The following is a 21,822-nucleotide window of genomic DNA, read 5'->3' as shown; positions in this document are numbered from 1 at the left end:
AACATCTTGACTTGTGCTCGTCTATCTGCCACTTTTTCTACCAAAACAACCAACTACAAAGAGAAAAAGAAAAGAGTACGGAGTACGGAGTACATTCATTGGTGATACCAGGCCACGCTACCATTTTGCTTAATCCACAAGATGTATCTTTTCTTTTGTCTACATTAGGAAACGACCTAGCACGCTATTGGTCGAAGGGGGAAAACCCCCCCAGCCAAGACAAAAAAAGAAAGCTACCTTAGTAAATTTCCTCCCTCTCCCAGCAAGGAAAGGGACTATAAGCAGAAGAAGAAGAAGAAGAAGAAGAAGAAGAAGAAGAAGAAGAAGAAGAAGAAGAAGAAGAAGAAGAAGAAGAAGAAGAAGAAGGGTCAAGGTAGTGTGCATTACTGTAAAAAGTGTGGTGCCTTTCCATTCTAGATAGGCAGGCTACCAAACTATCATTGGGGTAGCATTTACCTATTATAGCGGACTGAAAGCAGTATCTGCAGAGTGTGTGTCAACAGATGCTTTGGGAATCGTGGGAATCACTTAAATTCTACCACAAAATGAAACAATCTGTGCGCAGCAACATCTAGTTTCTTTGCTGCATGCTTGCAAAAATTCTCCAAGAGACTACATATGTCAGGGGTTCTTCGTTGTCGATGCCCGAAGAGCATGCTTCAAGACAGGTTAGCACAAGATTGAGATGAATATGGGTGTACTAAATGAATAGTCAAGGTTCATATATAACTGGCAATACAAACAGTGTTGTCTAGCGACATCTTTAATTGAGAAGTCTTATATCTCGATTTACACTTCATTGCCGTGCATTTGTATTTGCTGTTCTGCCGTGATAAATTAAGACTCAAGAGAAAGTCACAGAAGAATGGTCAAAGGAAAGTGAGTATGCAAAAAGAGTATCATATGATCTAGTATCTCAGGAACTAATCTAACACTTTCGTTGTCTCGGTCTTTGTATTAAAATTTATCCCCGTATATCAGAAGAAATCATTCTGTTTCTTCAATTCGTTCTCTTCTCCTGTCTTTGTTATTCCTCTTACTCTCTCACATTCTATGAGGAGTTTCCACCACTCTATTCAAAAGAAAAGAAACAATAGTGCAAAAATTCTCTAATAAATTGCCAGCAAACGAAAAAAGCAAAACGTTCCAACCTTCTCCCACCAGGAATAGTATATAGAAAAATAAAATCATAATCTTGTGATTTGAATAAACGAAACATAAAATTCAGCCTCTTTGGTATCGAGCGGAAAACATAAAAAGTAAATATAAAAAAAAAATCTCAAAACCATGTTCCCCTATCCTCTCCAGATTTCCAGTAAACGCCATTTCGTAAATATAAAGAATAGAAATCGATCCAAAGTGAGGAGGATTAGGATGGCGAAGTAGATGCGAAGAGATTAAGTAGTGAGTTAAATGGAGTAAAAAGGCACTGTAGTCGGTCTATAGTGTAGAAAATAACGTCGGAAGGGTTTTTAATGCAAAAAAAAAAAAAAAAAACAAGAAGTGAGCCGGAAAGAAAGCTTTGCAATAAACACATTGCTCCAACAGGCCATGAAATGCTGTAATGTGTGCGTCGACAAAGAGGGTTGAAGTTAAATTTGCATCGAGTCATCATCAACCGTCATTTGATCATCATCGGCATATGCGAGCTGAGACCAAACACGCCAGTGCAAAACGCCGAGGTGTGCCATTCTGGTAGCAATATCGTCCACGCTTGCATCGTCAAAGGCCTCTCGTGAACCGCCATCAGTATCACGGTCTGCCGTGGCGGGTCGACGACTGGGAACTCGAACGCCAGTTGCGACTGAAAACAGGGCAACACCAGAGAGGCCCTTGAACTCGCGGACTCGAGCGCCAAGGTCGGCCATCAAGCGTTTAAGGAAGCTCTCTTCAGCATCGCGGTAGTAAGGGGAGTCGATGTCGCTGAGTGCGGAAGCCAGCTTGGCCTCCAAATGAGGCAGAGTGGTGGACGGCAGGTTGACAAAGCGGAAGATTTGCAGTGCCATTGACGGAGCCATCATCTGCCATCGAGTAGAGGGCTGGCTTGCTTGCGGGGAAGTCTGCAGCAGCGCAACGAGCGTCTGGAACAGCTCACGAGCTTTGGTCTGAGAGTCACGCTTGGGAGCGACATAGGAAGGGACCACAAAGGAAGATCTGGGTGACGAGGAGGCAGATCCAGCCGCGCTGTGGACGACGCTTGACGGCCTGGAGATGGATGGGGGAGTGTTGAAATCAAATCTGTCCATGATGTCGTCCACCTGGGAAGAGCAGTCAGATGATGGGGCTGCGGGAGTGCGACGTCCTATTCTCTCAAAGTCTTCATAGACGCGCATGCACACTTCCAGGTTGATGGCGTCCAGCACGTCGGCTCTAAGCTTCATCAGTCGCTCCTCGTCAAAGGTAAAGGTGGTGGGTAGTCGTTCCTCCCAGGCCGAGGGCAGCATGAGTCTTGATAGGCCCTCGAAAAATACACCCATATCCCCAAACGATTGTGTGGGGTGCATTCGGCTGTCGGCGTACGCCTGCTCCGCCTCCTTATACCACTGTCTTGACATGCTAATATCAGTCTTGCCCGACTCCATCCTCTTGAGGAAAAACTTCTGCTCAAAGTGGATTGTATCCTCGATCAATGCCGGTCGCAGGCAGCGAATCTGGTGGTTTGCGACGTCCAGTTTCATGGCTTCCAAAACGTTCAGCAGGCTTCGCATTCCAGTGACGAGCTCGTCGAGGTCCATGTTCTTGTTTCCATTGCTCAGCTGGTTGTACATGGCATCAACCCACTCATCGCGCATGGGAGCGCAGTGTGACTTCAAGACGTTCGACAGCCACTGGGCAAGCTTCTCAAGGTCGGCAACGCCCTTGTGGAATTGTCGCATGAGTAGCTTGACATCAAGACCCTCGTCCAAGAAAAGGCGGTCTCGCTGGGGAACAAGTGTCTGAATTATGTCCTTGACCGCATTGAGCAGGATAGGCAAAGTCCAGTCATCTTTCTCGCCGTGCTTGTAGATGAATGTAGGTCGGTCCATGAGAAACTCCGACAGCTCCTGTTTCAGCGCCCTCCAAAACTGATTTGCCTTTTCATGTTTTCTGCGGCCCTTTTCACCATCGATGTTGGGGCGGAAATGGAGCTCAGGGTCGAAGTTGATATCGTGACGAAGCTTGGGGTTGTGGATGATCTTGGCAACATCGAGCTCGCTCAATGTGCCTTTTGTGACTGGTGGCTCAAGACGCTGTGTGTGGTGGGATGGAAGAGTGGGCTCTGGGGTGGGAGAGGATGAGACGACTCCCACAGAGATGGCAGAGTCGGACGAAGGATTGCGGGTTAAAGGGGCAGATTGAGGCGCCGAGGCACGAGGCTCGGCCTCACGTCGAGGCGAGACTTGTGATGACTGTGTAATCTCCTGCGCCGCTTCCTCTTGGGTTGGTGCAGGCACCTCGGATTCCTTTATGGGCTCTGCCTCGGGGTTGGTCGGGCAGGGGGCCGAAGTAGAGAGCTGCCTCCGGGATCGCTCTATCGATCCTCCAGTTTCCTGTTCGGGAACCATCTTGCTGAAAATAGAGAATAAAAAGTCTGGTTGTTTGGAAATAAAAGAAGTATCACTTCTGTAGTCGAGTAGAAAAAGAATTGCTCTATCTTATATGTTCGTCGATGCTCGGGAATGGTCCGGTCTCCGTTGCTGCAAGTATCAGCGTAGTGTGGATGAAGCCGCTGCTTGTTCGGTAGCTTCGCCCGATAAGGTAAGAGGACAATGAATGAGTGTATGCCTCCGACTGTATAAAGCTGATGGTTAGCCTTCTTCCTTCTTAAACCTGTGCTATGTGTACGCAGAGCATCTAAAGAAGGGTGTAACCGATCCAATGGAATGAAGCGGCTAGCAGCAGATATAGCCGGCTGCTCGAGGTCACCAGAGACTCCGGCCCTATGTGTCGAACAGGTCCACAAAGAAAGAAGAGATATCCCCTTTCAATCTGTGAGGCGTCGTTCAAGTCCAGGTGCCGGAGATGGTAATAGCCAAGAGTTGGGACCGGGCGTTGCTTTGTTGGTGTGGGTTGGTGTGTATACGTACTTTGGTGTATAAGTCGGGCTGGGCTCTGCGGTCCAAGCTCTCTCCGATTCCTTTATTCCTGATTCTTTGATTCTAATATTGGTCGATCCAGCTCGGTTCCAAAACAGTCTGATCGAAAGCAGTTCTCGCTAACAAGATACGATCGTACGGCTAAAAGAGCACAATGGCGGAAGGTAGCCAAGGTGAAGCAAGCACGCCAAGTGAAGGATAGGTGTAAGCACCACCAAAAGAGAGAGGTGAGAGATGGAATATGGGAAAGGATGAGAAGATGAGAAGAAGATGGGACGGGGGGGGGAGAAGAGAAGTAGAAAAGAGAAAGAAAAAGAAAGACGAGAAAAAGCAGGACAATTAGTCAAGTTGAAGTAGGAGGCGTCTGGCTAGTGGAAAAGGAAAGCCATCCTGCAAAAAGAAGGAAAAAAAGGAGCGGAAAGACGGGACCCTGGGAAACGGAGATGGCACGAGATGGCAGGGCCATCTACATGTACAAGCATCCCAGGATCCGGAGGTATGGGGGAGCGTGGTACCGGTACCTGGCCACCAGGTCACCCAGCACCCGCGCATGCAAGCCCGAGAGACCTCCTGAAGGGCTAGCGCTCCAGCGAGGGAGGACTGCAATCTTAGGTGTGCCTGAAGTAGCGGTACCGCGGGCCCGGCGGTGGGCGCCCAAACGCTGGCGCTGCAGTGCGTGGCAATGCGGACGAGGGCCGGGGACAGCGAGGTAGCGGGTACACGCGCCAGCACGCGGCGCTGCAGCCAGGGCGCTGGCGGTAGGGACCGTGGCGCTGATCCAGCAGCGAGCAACAAGCCGCTGGGAGGACGAGGTAGCCCCGTGCATATACGGGCAGCAAGTACCGGTACAAGGGACTCTCCGGTGCAGGGCCGAGGGAGGGTTGGAGGGAGCAACAGGCGCGAGAACGCCCTCGAATTCTCTACGATGATTGACTGAGCACACCACTAGCGGTCGTGGGTACTTTGCTTTAGGTGCAGTTGTAGTTGCAGATGTGGTAGCGAGGGAGGTACACGGGTGTCGTGGTGGTGGTGGCGGTACCTCTTAGGCCTCATCCACGACGCCAAAAGGGAAAAAATCAGAGCACAAGTGCAGTCAGGAAGCCCGAGGATGAATGGATGTGGTGGGTACAGATGGCGGCACCATCGCCAGGCAGGGCGCTCAAGGCGCTATCGGCGCTGTCGCAATCCAATCTGACCACGCATCGGCTGGGACTCGCACTTGGGACTGGGACGGACGAGGCCAAAGCCAGCAACACTATGGCGCTGGGGCTTCCGGCTGGAGGGGGCAACATACTGTGCTCGCTGATTAACCACACCAAGCCACCCCAAAAAGAAAAGAAAGGAAGCAGGGGGGGGAGGGATGACAGAGATTTGGAGAAGGTCATGGTACTTACACGCCTCGTGCAGCACTGGCTTCAGGCCACTAACTGTACAGTAGGTAGTCGCCAGGTCTAATTCGAAGATGGCGTGGGGGAAAGACGGAGGCCCTTTTGGGACACCACACTGTGTGGCCTTGCGGCTGCTGGCATGCTCACGCTCACACCTTGGCTGTGGATACACCGTAACTTTGCCTTCTGCTCGCCGTAGCGACCAGCCCTTGCATTGGCCTCTGCTGCGAGCCAGACACACAAAGGGCGGAGAGCAGAGGCAAGGGGAGAGTCATGACTAAGGAGATGGAAGGCGTTTGGAAGGGAGGCCGGTGGCCAATGGCGGCAGCAAAAGGCGAGGAAAACAACAGTGTGAAACGGCCGAGAGGAGGTTTTCCCGTCCAGTGTCTGCAGCATCTCGTCCGTCGTATGTTTTATCTCATCACCGTCGTATTGTGCCCGCCCGTTAGTCGTCTTCGCCTTGCCACGTCTGTTCAATGCCCTGCAGCTAGGCATCAGATTCCATCTCGGACGAGAAGGGGGGAGGGCCACACGCACCGCAGCTCGGCTGGGCTCATGGCAACCAAGGGGATCAACTCTGCTCTGCAAACACGGCGCGAGTCCACATACACAGACGAGTAGTGGTAAGTGTATGTAGGACGTATTCAGCAACGAGTCACCCCCGTCCCATCGCAAATCCACATGGGCAGCCGCGGTGGCGGACGGGTTCTCGTATTGGGCCATTCCAGTTGCAACGCGGCCTTATCCCAACAAAAGCCCAATGTTTGTCTGCAGCCATGGACAAACTCAGAACCCAGTGCAAAAGGACAGGTCCTAGCACTGCTGCGATAGAAACGCCCATGTCCTGAATGTATGTGTGCCAGTATGGTGGGAGTAATACCTCAGCGGCGCAACATGACAGCCTGCCACGCAGCCACAGGACCACAGACCGGCGCCACAGACCGAGCTAGAGCGTGGAAAAAAAATTTCTTCTCTGCTTTCTTTCTTTCTTTTCCTTTGTAACTATTGATTAACTTTCCCTCGGTCTCCGGGCAGTATTAGTAAAAACCATTGTTACCTGTATATCTCCGCGCTTCATTTGCCATTGAATCCCGACCCACCAACGAGCCTTTGCCGTTCTCCAACCAAAATGGTGAAGAGCTGCGCTGCACGTTCTATCCAATATGGCTCTTTGCCCCCGGCTGACCATGCTGGTATACCTAGTCTGCTGCTCTTGGCGCGGCTGGCCGCTGAAAGAGAAAGAAGCACGGCAAACAACCAGGCTAACAGGGTGGTCCCTGGTGGTGTGGGATGACACGTTCGATAAGATGTCAGTAGTGGATGAGGTTAATGCTACTCCGTACCGCACGCCGTCCATAATTTTAGCATGGGTCTTGGATTGTTTAGCGACGGTGCTTTCAAACGGAACATCCCTTTGAGTATTCCGTGTCAAAGGTCAAGACCATAAGTCGACTATCCTTTTTGCGTCGCGTCGCTTTCTACTTGTCTGCTATCGATTTCAAAGATCGACCATGGAAGAGGTCATTAGTCAGTATTAACAAAAAGAAAAGGGGCCCTAATGCAATGGTTGAATCAAGCCGGCCGCAGGTCGTCTGGCCCGATAGGCATGGAATAGGTCCAACGCATACCTGCACGCATATTTGTAGGTACATGTAGCGGCAGATGTGCACATTGCTCCGTAATCTGCCATTCGCTCCGTTTGCTCTCGCTTGGAGACAGGCGGCGGCGGCACTTGGGCAACAATACAGCTGGCTCTGCTTGCCTAGACGAGACATGCTCCAGGGGGTACCGCCAATTGGATGGCTCCCTTGGAGTTGGAGAGGACCCCTGCCCACTTGACGACGCACCAGACAGCTGGTACCGGTACTCAGTACCCCATACGAAACAAGAAGAAGAAGAAGCCAGCGCTAAGAGCGTCCCAGAGGCGAAAACAGAAGACGACGAAAGAAAAAAAAAATGGAGAGCAGTTTTAAACGGCACAAAGAACGACGGCCTCGGCGCCAAGTCATGTCGCTAGATAAAGCTTTCGGGAGGAGCACCGTGAAAAGCCTTTGTCGAGTCGAACATCACTGTCGGAGTCGGGTCGGAGACGTTTTCGATTCCTTTCATGTCGTGATTTATCGACCGCCTGAAGCCCGATTGTTAGCTGCCAGCATCAATCAAAGAACAATGCGAGCTGGATCGGCGAGAAAAGGAACAAACAAACGAAACAAATACTTGCTTGTTTTCAGGTAGCAGTAGGTATGTACAGTACCAGACGACAGGCATCGAGTTGGTGGGAGACGCATCCGCCAGCCCTGATTGACGACCAACTAGCCCAAGCAGCGGCCGAAGGTTGTCGTCGCATAGGGGGTGGGCAGCCCAGCTTCGAAGTCAGTCACCCGCATCCAAAAGGGCAATGCAGACGAGACAAGCAACAAGGTGAGAGCCGCCAATCCGCGTCCCACCAGCTCCTCAGCGGCCCATCTGCGCTACCGCCGGAAAGTGAAGGTGGGATATGACAGGTGGTCTGTCGGTCCCCGTCCCTGGAGTTGAGCTCCAGTCATCAAAGTGCAAAGCAGGAGGTGGTAATAGGGTAGCAGCGGCCAGGCTTAGTACGTTTTGCCCGCGCCAGGGTGCTGCTGGCACACCACACCCGAGGTCTGCTGCGTACCAAGGCTGAGATGGAAGCGAATATGGAGTGCCGTTAATAGCAGCCAGCTGTATTGAACAGATCCATGGTGGCAAGGCAATATTATGCTGGCTGTGGATTCCAGGGTCTAGCCCAACTCCGTATCTCAATACCACGACAGCTAGCGTGTGGAGAGCCATGGCGCGAATTCCGTACCTTAATGCTAGCAGGACCTTCATTTAGCACGGGCCACGTCTAAAACGGAGGCTAGGCCCTCCGTGCTCCGTCCCCTACTAGAGCCAGCGAGGCCCCCCACTAGCATGGCGTAGTCTTGTCGCTAAACTCCCCGAAATCCAGGCACGAGATTCGGCCTCGCTAGGGGCGATGCGGCAACGAGTTCCAGTCTTTTGCTTTCCCAAGACCCCGGATATGGCACATGGCCCATGTACCGCCCACAGCAGGCCAGCCCAACCAACAGGAAAAAACGCTAAAACCAAGGGGTCCGAAAGGCAAAACTGAATTGACTTGAGTTCGAATCTTGCTTTGCCTGCAAACAAGCGGGTTTGGTTCTTTGGCGCCCTGTTCCAGCAACCAGCGGCTGGCGCCAGCGCATCCAACAGCGCCCAGAGCGCAACCACGGCCTCGCATTGCGACGAGGCGCACCTCCAGATTCCGCCTGCCCCTCCATTTCGGGCCTCACCGACAACAATGCGTACTAACGCATCAAAGTACCTGACCTAGCAGTGCTGCTACAGTTTGGGCGCGGTACCGCCCTCTGCCCGCCTTTAATGACGCCGCCACAGGTACACCGACCCTCAATGAGGCTTGCTTGAAACGCACCGGCGACCTTTGCTTTCCAAACAGGACACCATTCCAATATCGCTCTTATGCAGACTTGCTGTTTGGGTTTTCCGGCTGACTCGCTTACGAGTGGTGGCATTCCTTGCTGCTAACTGACACAGCCGCCCCTCGCCCAGAGCGAAAGAGGGTGTTTACTCACGGCCCAATCTCCCTCGTTGCTGTGCTCGCCAGGCTGGAGAGAGCAGGTGCGGGTGGGATGGAACATGACTTCATCGACAGCTCCCGGACCTGCCAAAGCATGGAGTGCCGAGATTGGTCCCAGCAGCTTTCTGCGGCGCTGAAAGGCCTGTACCACTTTGGCCGGTACTGATACATGCTCGCAGCTTGCTTACGGGCCTGCCATTTGCCCGCGCCCTTTCCTGACTCACTCTCGGCAGCAAAAGTGCGATGCTGGTACAATGATTACCATCTAGTTCCAATGCTTCGCCGCCCTTCGCCCTTTGCCCACGGAGGTCCGTCATAGTGCATACAAACATCGATGGTTCGACCAAGGAAAACACCAGTCCGAGTATCGGCCTGACGACGGATTGAGCGCTTCTTCTGGTGCCGCAGCCGCCGCTACCGACTGCGAACTCCAGACATGCCGAATCCAAACTTTACGTACACAATCGCATATGCGCACCGTCCAAAATCACCACTGGTGGTATTTCGCAGAGGAAAAAGGCTACTGGATGCTGCTGCAGATGGATGAGCAGACGAGGCTAGTCGACAGTCCACTTGGTGGTCACGGGGGCATTGTCAGACTGCCACCACGGCCAAGACGAGACGGAGCACGTCGGGCTGTTGACCCATCCGAGCACATGTCTGGTTGATGCTGCAGCCGTCGTGGCTCGTGGCTAGCTCATGGCCGTGAAGAACCACTAAGCAGCGAGTCTCTGCAGCAGCCATTGGGGGCACTGGCTTTTCTCACCACTCCACACATTCAATGCAGCACGCGCCGTGTAACACCAACTGCAAGCTAGGGGATAGCGCCCCAGGCCGTCGTCGCTCTGCTATCCGTCAACCTCATTGATGCCTTGGACCCAGCAGCATTGCCCGTAGAAGCACCACACCAAAGACAGCTCATTCTGGGGGTCCCGTGATTGTGCGATGCAATGGGACTCGTCCTGGATGACCCAGCATGGAGCTGCTCCCGACAGCGGGCATTCCCAAGGCCACCCATCTGACGGCTTTGGGCCCGAACGAGGTGAGGTGACTCAAGCAGATGACAGCGGCTCACATAGACCCCCCCACCAGACACATACCTATTTCCAATTACGACAAGCACGAAACGTGTTAGCAATAGACCTCTACGAATAAGAGGCTTCTGGGATAGCTGAGCCGGAGACGCCCCAAGACCCTGCCAGACTCCCTACGCGGATAGCATCCATCTCGACGAAACTGAGAACGCAAGAGAACACGCATACATGCATGCCGCTGGCCGTACCAATGAGCACCGGTAGCCCGTAGATGCGCCTACATGCGTTGTGTAACCACCACAAACTGATGGCGATCCGAAGCCATCTTCAACAGCCACTACTGACCTACGGAGACGGCATCGGGATGATGCCCCGGCCGCCAAGCCAGTCATTTGTTCGCCGTTGCTGCATCGCGCCGGAAATGGAAAGACAGTTGCCGCATTTAGCATTTACAGCGTCGGTTCGTGTCTACTACAAAGCATTTCATAGTAAACGGTTGTGCCTGTGCTGCCCGACAATGTCACCACACTTGTCTCAAATTACAGCCTTTTGAAGGGCGCCGCATGCATGCACTGCTATCATTGGCTGGGATTTGTTTTGAGGCTACCTCTCGTCTGTTTCCTCTTATACTTGATATATGATCAGATGCACGGCAAAGGTTTATCTGATGTCATCTATGCCGAGAACTCTTCATCTTGCTAGATCGAGCAATGGTCACTTTATCTCTTCCTCTACATCCCTCCAGTTTGTCCTATTTTAAAAATAGAATGGAAGAAGAGGCGGAAGAGGATATGGAACAAGGCATCTGAATAAACATGCTCCTCGCAACTGATACAAGATCCCTCTTATATAATGCAACCACAGCTACAGATACAACCATCTACCTACGTATGCATCCTATATCGATCTCGCATCACTCCTCGTGTTCACAAGAGAGATGCCGCCGAGATGAATGGCAGCACGTCATCCTCTGCCCGTTGCCGTCGCCTGAGACCACTATTCCAATTTCCGGCATATTTGCTGCTGCTAGCACTTAGCTCTGACTTTACTGCTATTTCGGGTCACAGCATTTTGGTGCCGCTGGGCCTGTTTGACGGCGAACGACGTTCGACTCGGGAGGTTGGCTGCCACTTGCACCTTAACGCCACCGCCATACAGACTACATGCTAAACCCTGTCGAAGTCAATCTGAATTTTTTGTCCCTCATTGCTCCTTGTCTAACGACTTTCCCAGGGTCCGAGAATGCGGGAAAACTCAGAAACAGGTGGTCCGTAGCCGCATCAGACCGGAGCTTCCAGCACGCATCATATGGAACACCGGTATCTATTGCCACGATGTTTGATCTTTTTTCTTCCCCCGGCTGTGATTTTCAACAGCTTCTGAATCGTCGCTAATGCAAGCTATGAATCAAGACTCTATTAATAACGGGCGCGTTGTTTGAAAATTTTCTCAGCCAGTGGCGTTATGATTTTGCTTCCCCCTTTCCTTCTGGAAGTATTCCCAGACGGGAGGTGGAGCTTTGCTTCGCCGCCACAGCTTTCTTCTCCGTCGTGCGTTTTCCTCATCTCCGAGGCACACGGAGTACAAAACCTAATGAGCCTCATTGGTCTCTGGAAAGCAAAATGAATTAGTAGCTGATAATATTGACTAGTACTTGGCTTCTTGCTTGAGCACGTCAGAGTTAGGGTCCCAATCGTCTGGACAGCTGTCTATGACTGAGGAGATGTTTATCAGCTCTAAGCTTAAGTTGAAAAGACAAAAGCTTTTTCTTTACACGTGCATGAGATAAATGGGCCTCACTGACGTGACGATCTCTTAGCAGCCAGAATGCGGGCAGCCCGATACGTTGTCAGTCTGCATATACTACTTTTCACTCATTCATCCATACTTGCCATATATACGAAGTAATCAGCTTCTTCAAAAAGCTAGCGGTGAGGCAAGTCAAGTCTCAGAACAAAGGACATGCGCTGTCGGTAATGCGTTGGGCCTCGAGGAGGCTAGGATGAAATAAGCCCCGTTGATACGGGGCGAAATCGGCGTGCCGATCACCATAGCATGATTGTGATGCTATCCAACAAGATGTGTTCGTACGGAGCAACTTGACCGGCAATATGCGGGAGTGCCTGAGCTTGCCATTCGAGAGAGTTAAGAGACCCATTTTCTCCTCCGCTCTTGATGTACCCAGTAGGAGGATCAACGGCACCTAGTACCGAGACCCTGAGAATCGACATCTAGTCTAGTTCATAGGCGAACATGTTCTAGCTGTCTAGAGCAGGAGGATGACCGGATAAGTACTCGTAACTCTTTGATCCATCATTGCTAAATGTCGATAGAGCAGATCCATGCACTCTGTCCATGTGCCTTGCTCTGATCAATCGACCTAATAGGGCCAGGTGTCGTCGCTGTACTGTCGACAGGGTCCAGAGAAGGCTTCCAACACGGCCTAGAAAGTTGCCTATCAGCCACTAGCACTTCCACTTCGCACTTCGTACAGGGCAGAGTCCGACGGCTAAAGGCCGAGACATGGGGATTCCAGAATCCTTGTGACCAAGATCCAAAGATATCGGGACGCCGGGTACGAAAGTACAGAATACAGTCAGCGCCGAGCGACGGTACGCAATGACATGCATGCAGATTCCTGGATAGCTTCTTGCTATGCTCCACCTCAGTTCCGCTTCTCCTGGCTTCCCTCTCTCGCTTCAAAAGGAGGTCCTAACTCTAACGCCAGAGGAGCTGGGCCTTCTTCGAAGCAGGAAGGAGGTATAAAGGACACCGTCTTCCTATTTAGAACATTGTGCAAGTAGCTGACTCACGAAGACGCCAGACTGAGCCGCGTCTGCACTTTCTGATACTACCGCTGCTTTTGGCGATGGGGCTGATGGCCTTGCCGATCCCGCTAGCATGATAACGGCCGATGCATAACGCAACGATTGTTTCCACTCTACTTACCCAGCACCCCAAAGGAAACGAGAAGAGGAGGGAAAAGTTTCATGCTAGTGTGGCTGATTCAGAAGGATGAGAGGGAGGGAATTAGTGAAGTGAAAGAGATAGAGACGCCAGCTCTACCGAAATAAGCGACATGGAGGCATTTGGACTTGTCGCAGTGGCTGTTTGGGCCAAGAGAGCAAAGCAAACCAGCCCCCCGTCGACTCATTAGGTTCCACCGCTCTTCGGGCTGAGCATCGCGCTCAGTCGCATATTTTCGGCACCCAAGTCTAAATGGTTGTCAGAAAAAATGACAATTCAGCTGGCAAGCCTCGCTTCTGCGGGCGACTCGCCCGTAGACACCGAGGCGGTGGAGTCGTAATTGGCCAAGAAAAGGAGCGCCAGCCAGCGAAGCAATACAGCAGGGAATATGGAGAAACAAGCAACGAAACCAGAAGGCGAGGGGAGCTAAGAAAAGAGGCTTTAATTGTCCACGCGGGTTCGTGCAAAACAGCGGCAGAGCCTTGTATTGCTCTCTTGTCTTCTTCACTCATTTCCTTGGTCTTGATTGTCATCTTGACGTGCCTGATAACAATGAGCATGTTTTCCTTGACTCAAGCTTCATCTTTCTGCTGGAAGCTTTCCTGATGAACCTTAACGAAGTAATACCCTGGTCATTTCTTCTAGTCAGGCTCCGCTGCAGCATCGAGAGGATCTCGGAGATGACCTTCTGGAACGCTTCCTTTCCCACTTTCGAAGAATTAGGGCCCCCCGGCCAAGTCATGCCACTGACGTCAAGGGGGGGCCATTGTATAGTATTTGTCGGTGAGCGAGGTACAGTACCAGATACTTGAGTACTTTATCTGAGACGATGAGAGATTGAGGCTTTCACAAATATAATGCGGAGTATGCAAGAATGCTACCTTGTATTAAATGCGGCTGCCTTGATGCTACCTTGCTAACTAAGCTTGATTGCGACCCTATGCAACTCTTGACTATGCGATATTCGGTGAAAGTTTAGGTTAGAGTCGTAGTAGGCTATCGTGATAAAGATTATCAGCTTCGGAGGGGGGGTGAAACGCATTGGTTTGGGGATGGAGGCCTCGTATTCAGGTAGCTTTTTTTCTCCCCTTCTTCTTGGGATGATACTTTTTTCTGGGGTAAGGGGAATGTCACTGAGGCTGCGTTGACAGGGTGCTGTTAAAGTTACTTATACTATTCCATCGTGCCAAAAGGCGTGAATTGAGTTCAATGTTGTCTTTACTCGGTTCTTACCGTCGGCTGATCCCCTCAGCAGCGCATGCATAACTAGAGAAAGGTAAAACTAAAAATAGAAAGAAAAGAACGATTGTTTATATATGTCAACTTTTTTCGTATTTGTTGCCTTCAAATGTTGTTTTGCTTACTTGCGCGTGTGTCGGGAGTATTTTGCCTTCAACGCCCGCGCGACGATACATTAACAATCTAGCGGAAACTTTCAGACTAAGGAGCATAGAATTGAGCTGGGGTATTTGGGAAAGTATCTCTCTTAATTGCAATTAGCATGCTATGGTACAAATACATGGTCAGACAATGATATGGCTTTGTCTTTGCTAGTGATGATGTAGTAAGTGTTAGGTTCGTCTCATCTAGGAGCTTGTTATGAGATATACTCCATCCGTTTTGGCGTAGTAGACGGATGCTCATGTTTCGTCCGAATGCGTACAAGCAGTGAGCGTGTTATAGTTCTCCGAATAACCAGCTAATAGGCCATATCTGAGGCTTGCTGACGCAGTAACCATTGAACCTATTCGCTGAAGGTTGTGTTGGTATTTCCTTCCCAGACTCTTTTTTCCCTTTCCTCTGGAGGGTGTGCCGCTGTATGTCTATTGGAATTGGTCGTGTAAGTCTCGTCTCGTGCAAGCTACATCCGTTCGCCTAAAACTCCGAAAAGCGTATGGTTCTCTGGTATGTGTCCAAATAAAAGGTTTTGGCTGGTATCTTTTCTCTTCATTTTGATTGTAGGTCGTAGGTTTTAGCTGAGCAGGATGGAAACCTAGTCTCCTATGTTAGTATTCCGTACTGCCAATCTTTTGGAAATAGAAGAAGATATCGGGAGAAAGCACACGTACGGCCATGATGACACAGCATATGCTTATATATGGACTTAGTCGCTCTCCTATCCTTGCGCACTTCCAGAAGATACCCATGACTCTGTAAGGCCAATTGTTAGCCTTAGGGCCGCTGTAGCTCGTGTAGTAAATGGGTTTATTGCATACCCGTTCTTGTTCCGGTCCATGATACCCGGGGTGAAATGGTGGACATAGGCGCTCGTGCAAATCAATAGCAAGATGACGAGTAGAAGGGACCTGAAGTTGAAAAGCGCAGACTAAAATCGATGCCAATGTTAGCAAACTGAAGCTCCTTCTGCACAAACGTAATGGCGCAGCAACATACCATCTTGGCGACTTGAAATTAAAGCTATACAGCTAGTAGGAAAGCATTCGTCAAACAGATCTGGCCATCGAAGCTGTTCGCGATACCCATGTCTCGCTGGGAGCTTGAAAGGGCCAGATGTCGGATAGGGAGGAAAGATTCGCCGATCCGATGGCAAAGCTGCCTGAGGGACCCACAATCAGCTGGAAACTGATGACATGCAGTTCGTCCGTACTCCACCAACCAGAAGTTGCGATTTCGATTGCAAACTTGCGATTTCAATCTTTTCTTTTCAAAGCTTTGCGAACTCAAGCATCATTGATTTTTTTTACAAACGATTTATCTACTGAACAGCACACGAGAAGAGAAGAAGCGACAAACGCAACATATATTCAAGATGGAGCCTCGTGCACGCGCCGGCAAGAATGTCGGCAAAATGAACTTTTCCTACGCCGAACGTATGCACACCACCCTCCCATAACCAAGAACATCCAAAAGACATAAAGAAGATATCACGGCGCGATATAGCAAAAAGGAAAATAAAAGTCTTCTAACTCGTCATCACGCTCTACAGTGGCACAACTCCTCTACGCCCACGGAGACATCAAAAATCCCATGCCCGAAACCGTCCGCGTGCTGGACGAGATCCTCACCGACTTCATGCAGTCCATCGCCTTCGAAGCGAACCGCGCGGCGAACTACTCGGGCCGGCAAAAGATCAAATACGAAGACTTTGAGTTTGCCTTTCGGAAGAACCCTTTGTTTCTGGGCAAAGTACAGGAGGTTTTCGAGAAGCAGAAGGAGATCAAGAAGGCGCGAGAAATTCTGCGGGATGGTGAAGATGAGATAATGAAGGACGCGGCGGATGAAGAGAAGAAGAAGGAAAAGGAAAAGGACAAGGAAAAAGAGAAGCCGAAATCGAATAGAGTGGAAGAGGAGCTGGGCGAAGCAGATGATGATGCCGAGGCGGAAGCAGACGCTCTGGGTAAGAGGAAGTAATGGTGGTTGTTCTTGAAAGGACATCGACTGGGCCGTTTATGTCCCCCTTTTTTTTTGTGCTTGATTTTGAAAGGCATTGTTCTGGAGTTTAGGGCGGCACAAAGCATGTGATAGATGCTCGATACATAGGTAGGATCGGCGTTTTGGGGATCTTCTTCTTTTCCTTCTTTAGTAGCACATACTTACAGCTTAATGGATGCCAGCTGATCAATACCACAATTTACGCGATCCTTCTTGCGTTTTTCAGCTACGGCTGAGCAGCCTAGCCTTCCCTACCAAACGTCGCATGTGATATATCATGCCGCTACTACTCACTAAATGTCAGCTAGTCCATCCTACGTGCCTGGGTACGACTTGAAAGCCAGAAAATACCCAACCAGAAAAATTAAATAGATTCTTACGCCACAATATCAACAAATGCCCTCTGCTACCCCAGATGAGCTAATAACAGCACAAATTAAGCCGGGCGCATGGGAATAAAGCGGAGCGGAGACGATCGGCGACCGATATCCGCATTCTGCCACCACATGCTCCGGGCCGGCCGCAGATAGCGATATCGGGTCACCGCGTGGCCAGCTCGTGGTCGGTTTTTTACCGAGTTGTTTAGCTACAGTATTCGCACCCTTGAGCTCTTGGATGGAGAAAAGGCCGATTTCGTAAGCTGTTGCCGCTGCTTCTCCGCCAGTTAAAAAATTGCCGTCACAGCTCTTCGGTGATGGGGCGATGACTGCGATAAAGGCGGCTAGAGGAACGACTATATCAGATCCACCCCCAGAGAGGCCAATAGGGTGCCATGGGGAAGAGGCGCCAAGCAGAATGAAATGCAGTCTTCTTGCTACTAATGCTGGTGGTGTTGAGGAGGAGCGGGTGGTCACTGGGCGGTGTCTGCCTGGCTAGAGTAGAGCTGTAGAAGGAAAATCTCGTCTTGTAATGGCACATCGTTCTCAGTCTGCTGAAAACTTGGTATCCCACGGCTTCTTGGCGTTGTATTATCGGTACCATCTAGTTACTGCCATCAGCTTTCGTTAATCCAGATGCAGTTTGATCTTGTTGCGTTTTCAAGGTGATTTAAGAGGGTGGCCATGGAGGCTGAACGAATAACCGGATCCCCGCCTGCACCGGCAGAGATTGAGCTGCACCTCTCCCCATACAAAAACCATCCAGAAGAGGCAGATGGTTACCATATCGCGCCGCAAAATGCAGTTGTTTCTGGCGATTATCAAACGAAAACGAAACCATCGCTGTTAGCTGAAGACTTTCGTCAGCTTTCTATAAGTCCAGCTCCCAGTGGAAGACTTTCCCCGATTCCCCATGGACCATATAATCCGACGGGAGTTCATCCGCCTCCTCTCGAAGCGCCGTCGTCTCGGTTGAAACAGTTTTGGATAAGAAACAAGCCTTCTATACTTGTCGCAGTCTCTCAGTTTTTCGGGGCTTTGATGAACCTCAGTGCTCGACTGCTGGAATTAGACGGCGATGGAATACATCCGATCCAAGTGCTTCTCCTTCGGCAAGGGCTCACGTCTGTCGTCTGCTGTGCGTATATGTGGTGGAAGGGCATCCCTGATTTCCTCTTGGGCAATAAAGAGGTCAGGTGGCTTCTGCTGGCTCGTGGTTTCTCGGGGTTCTTTGGCATATACGGCATGTGGTATTCCATGATGTATCTGCCGCTCGCCGATGCCACTGTCATTGGCTTCCTCGCCCCTGGTGTGGCTGGTCTTTTATGCTACTTTGCCTTGCGTGAGCCGTTTACACGACCGGAGCAAATTGCCACGGGCGTAGCCCTTTTAGGGGTGATACTCATTGCTCAGCCAATTTCTTTGTTCATGGACCTCTCTTCGTCCGACGACCAGGTGGTGGATGCTCCTGAGCAAGTGGATGGGGCTTTCCCTGGTCTCGACCGCGAGCCCACTGCTGAAGAGCGGCTGCTCGCTGTTGGTGTTGCTCTTCTTGGGGTATTGGGAGCTGCTGGCGCTTTCACATGCATTCGTACCATTGGAAAGCGCGCTCATCCTCTGATCTCGGTCAACTTCTTCGGCATGGCGTGCACATTCATCTGCATCATTGCGTTAATTCTGGCGCCAACTCTCAACATCAGCCAGCCTCACTTGAGGTGGATCACGCCAACGTCTTGGAAGGGATGGTTTCTGCTCCTCTGGATTGCAGTGCCCGGCTTCATAATGCAATACCTGTTGACTTCTGGCCTTGCAGCCGACAAGTCCAACAAAGCAAACGCCATGATATATACGCACATGTTGTTTGCCGTCGGCTTTGACAAGTGGATCTTCGACCACAGCATGAGTATGACAAGCCTGGCTGGCTGTGCTCTTATTCTTGGCAGCGCCATCACCGTCGTTTTCACAAAGAATCCGCCAGTTCCAAAAGCGAACGATGTCGAGAGGCAGGGGAATCTAGAAGGAGAAGCAGAAGGATCGCCGATGCTTGTCGATACGGGGGTTCATGTAGAAGGAATAAATTTGAATAGAAATTGATTTGCATGGGTACCTAATATAAGCTGGGTCATGGACAGTTGGCATGAGATAGATTCTGGGTAGACAGTAATCCAAGAGAAAAGTTATTTTCCGTCCAGAGCACCAGAAATTTTTAGCATCTTAGGGAACAGTATCGAAAGGAAAGTCATCGGCATTTACTGGCAGTGATATGTAGTCGAAAAAATGAATCCCGAAGGTCATTTTCTGTTAAAGTTTGTTATGGAGAGCTGTTGGAATGCTACATAGTAAAGAGCCACTCCATAATAGTTTCTCTTACAAGAACCGCAATACAGCCATATGTGAAAGAGTCCAAGCCGATGATAGGATTTTAATAACGAACCAGAATTTTAGATTGCAATCCCCGTACGAGTAATTCAGCAGTTGGAAAAAAAGAAAAGAGCTGTTCGATGTTAGATGTAGGGAAATTCCAACGGCACAGCTGAAGCTTCAGGGTAGGCGAGTCTGATCACGTGAAGCGAGAGCAAGCTAGCAGTCGCGACGCCGCGCTTGGTAACTCGATAGCTGCAGGGCTGTGATCCAATCGCAAAATTTCAAGATCATCCGTTTTTGTACTTTGCAACTCAGCCCACCTCACCCGGACATGCGATAGATAGACAAACTCGACGGTATCTGATTAAAGAATAAGGACGTTACTATTTTGCCTCCTGCAATTGATTCCGAGGCCCGAATCGCACCGCCAAGATGGTTCAAATCAGCGAAGTCAAGGGCAACAAACGCGATAACCGCACTGCGGCTCACACACACATCAAGGGCCTGGGGCTGAAATCTGACGGATATGCCGACACCCAAGCTGGCGGCTTTGTTGGCCAGGTTCCCGCTCGAGAAGTAAGGAGATTCCCCAGGATGACATCCATTCAACCCACTAACCGTTCTGCTTGCGATGGTAGTCATGCGGCGTCGTTGTCGACCTGATTCGAGCTCACAAAATGGCCGGCCGAGGTGTTCTGTTAGCTGGTGGCCCAGGAACTGGAAAGACGGCTTTGGCCCTTGCGATCAGCCAAGAATTGGGAACCAAGATTCCGTTCTGCCCAATCGTGGGTAGCGAGATCTATTCGTCAGAAGTCAAAAAGACCGAAATCCTGATGGAGAACTTCCGAAGAGCGATCGGCCTCAAGGTCCGGGAAACAAAAGAGGTCTATGAGGGCGAGGTTACCGAGCTTACGCCAGAAGAGGCAGAGAATCCCTTGGGCGGCTACGGAAAGACAATCAGCACACTGCTGATTGGACTGAAGAGTGCCAAGGGCCAGAAAAAGCTTCGATTGGACCCCAGCATCTACGAGGCTATCCAGAAGGAGAGAGTCACTGTTGGTGACGTTATCTACATCGAGGCAAACACTGGTGCTTGCAAGAGGGTGGGACGGTCCGATGCGTATGCCACCGAGTTTGACCTTGAGGCTGAAGAATACGTACCCATCCCCAAGGGTGAGGTACACAAGAAGAAGGAGATTGTGCAGGATGTCACATTGCATGATCTGGACGTTGCAAACGCTCGGCCGCAGGGTGGACAGGACATTATGAGCATGATGGGTCAACTGTTAAAGCCCAAGATGACAGAAATCACGGACAAGCTGCGTGCCGAGATCAACAAGGTGGTTGGAAAATACATTGACCAGGGTGTGGCTGAATTGGTCCCAGGTGTTTTGTTCATCGACGAGGTAAATGCCCCCCCACCTATCCCATTGTATAGGATATGGAAGAAAATTGGCATCAGACACTGACACTGGATTATGATAGGCTCACATGCTCGATGTGGAGTGCTTCACCTACCTGAACCGAGCATTGGAATCGCATCTCGCCCCTATTGTCGTTCTGGCCTCGAACCGGGGAATGTGCACAATAAGAGGCACTGACGACGTTGTTGCGGCTCATGGCATTCCTCCCGACTTTTTAGCGCGAATGCTCATCATACCCACGTCCCCGTACTCCGCGGATGAGATCAAAAAGATTGTCAAGCTGCGTGCCACGACCGAGGGTGTCTCGATTACCGACGCCGCCATTGACAAAATTTCCGAGCACGGTGTCCGCGTTAGCTTAAGATACTGCCTACAGCTGCTGACGCCTTCAAGGTGAGTCCCATGGTTCATTGCATGAATAAGTTCCTTTGCGTGAGACAACTGACGGCTGACGTGTGACATTCCCCCCCGACAGCATTCTTGCCAAGGCGAATGGCCGTACTCAGATCGACCTCCAGGACGTGTCCGAATGTGAGGACCTCTTCCTAGACGCCCGCCGCAGCGCTGCACTATTGGCCAGCGAGGGGGGCAAAGGCTATCTGTAATTTTGCAGAAGAGCATGGACGAACAGGGCTAGATCATGCAAGGGAGGGATATCATTGTGAAGGATTGGCGCTGGGCGGTGTGCTAAACAAGTTTACCAGTGGTTGATAAATAGGTCATGGCGGATTTTGACGGAAATCCTAGGCACATCTTTTTTTCTTATTTCTTTTTTTGGGTGTCTTTTATGTTAAAAATGATGTACGGAGTACTACTATAATAGCTACTGAGAGGGGGGGAGGGGGAGGAAGGGTTTTAGACCAGCCCTGAGAAATGATTGGGCTTGAATGAATGAAAGTAATCTGAAATGGCGGGCCGGCCATGTCTCTTACGCTGCCAACGTAACAAAGATTGCCCTGCATACGAATACTCCGTGCTTCTACAGCAGTGTCCGGTCCCTCCCTTTCGCACCCGCCACACCATCCTACGGCCCGAGACATTGTAGGTCTCAAAGGGAGGGACTAAAAGAATCTCGTAAGCCAAAGAAATTGAGTCTTATATGGAGAGTTAAAAAAAGAAAAGTCTAGACGTCTACGTATCCGAGTATGTGGCAGTCATGATTCGTGCTCCACCCCTTCTTTCT

General features: G+C 50.7%; 7 protein-coding genes across 7 annotated transcripts; 3 read left to right on the top strand and 4 right to left on the bottom strand.

The window, feature by feature from the left end:
- Positions 1-1,592: 1,592 nt before the first annotated feature.
- TGAM01_v210611 (hypothetical protein) lies at positions 1,593-3,545 on the bottom strand (the record flags this gene model as incomplete). Its single annotated transcript, XM_018810011.1, has 1 exon — positions 1,593-3,545. The coding sequence occupies one exon, from the start codon at positions 3,543-3,545 to the stop codon at positions 1,593-1,595; it is 1,953 nt and encodes a 650-aa protein (XP_018656761.1).
- Positions 3,546-5,152: 1,607 nt separating this feature from the next.
- Positions 5,153-5,368, bottom strand: TGAM01_v210610 (hypothetical protein; the record flags this gene model as incomplete). The annotated part of the gene is made up of 1 exon (XM_024550835.1): positions 5,153-5,368. The coding sequence occupies one exon, from the start codon at positions 5,366-5,368 to the stop codon at positions 5,153-5,155; it is 216 nt and encodes a 71-aa protein (XP_024404419.1).
- Positions 5,369-5,527: 159 nt separating this feature from the next.
- On the bottom strand, positions 5,528-6,021 carry TGAM01_v210609 (hypothetical protein; the record flags this gene model as incomplete). The annotated part of the gene is made up of 2 exons (XM_018810010.2): positions 5,528-5,945; positions 6,002-6,021. 2 exons carry the CDS (start codon positions 6,019-6,021, stop codon positions 5,528-5,530), a joined length of 438 nt encoding a protein of 145 aa, XP_018656760.2.
- Positions 6,022-15,087: 9,066 nt separating this feature from the next.
- TGAM01_v210608 (hypothetical protein) lies at positions 15,088-15,478 on the bottom strand (the record flags this gene model as incomplete). The annotated part of the gene is made up of 2 exons (XM_024550834.1): positions 15,088-15,407; positions 15,472-15,478. The coding sequence occupies 2 exons, from the start codon at positions 15,476-15,478 to the stop codon at positions 15,088-15,090; spliced, it is 327 nt and encodes a 108-aa protein (XP_024404418.1).
- Positions 15,479-15,851: 373 nt separating this feature from the next.
- Positions 15,852-16,453, top strand: TGAM01_v210607 (transcription initiation factor TFIID subunit 13; the record flags this gene model as incomplete). The annotated part of the gene is made up of 2 exons (XM_018810008.1): positions 15,852-15,912; positions 16,029-16,453. 2 exons carry the CDS (start codon positions 15,852-15,854, stop codon positions 16,451-16,453), a joined length of 486 nt encoding a protein of 161 aa, XP_018656758.1.
- A 1,082-nt stretch (positions 16,454-17,535) lies between these two features.
- TGAM01_v210606 (hypothetical protein) lies at positions 17,536-18,945 on the top strand (the record flags this gene model as incomplete). Its single annotated transcript, XM_018810007.1, has 1 exon — positions 17,536-18,945. The coding sequence occupies one exon, from the start codon at positions 17,536-17,538 to the stop codon at positions 18,943-18,945; it is 1,410 nt and encodes a 469-aa protein (XP_018656757.1).
- A 702-nt stretch (positions 18,946-19,647) lies between these two features.
- TGAM01_v210605 (RuvB-like helicase 1) lies at positions 19,648-21,244 on the top strand (the record flags this gene model as incomplete). The annotated part of the gene is made up of 4 exons (XM_018810006.1): positions 19,648-19,791; positions 19,854-20,621; positions 20,701-21,032; positions 21,115-21,244. The coding sequence occupies 4 exons, from the start codon at positions 19,648-19,650 to the stop codon at positions 21,242-21,244; spliced, it is 1,374 nt and encodes a 457-aa protein (XP_018656756.1).
- Positions 21,245-21,822: the final 578 nt, after the last annotated feature.

The sequence above is a fragment of the Trichoderma gamsii genome (genome assembly GCF_001481775.2).
Source record: "Trichoderma gamsii strain T6085 chromosome Unknown Scaffold_67.2, whole genome shotgun sequence".
Taxonomy (NCBI): Eukaryota; Fungi; Ascomycota; class Sordariomycetes; order Hypocreales; family Hypocreaceae; genus Trichoderma; species Trichoderma gamsii.
The sequence above is the reverse complement of the archived record's forward strand: the minus strand, read 5'-3'. Positions and strand labels throughout refer to the sequence as shown.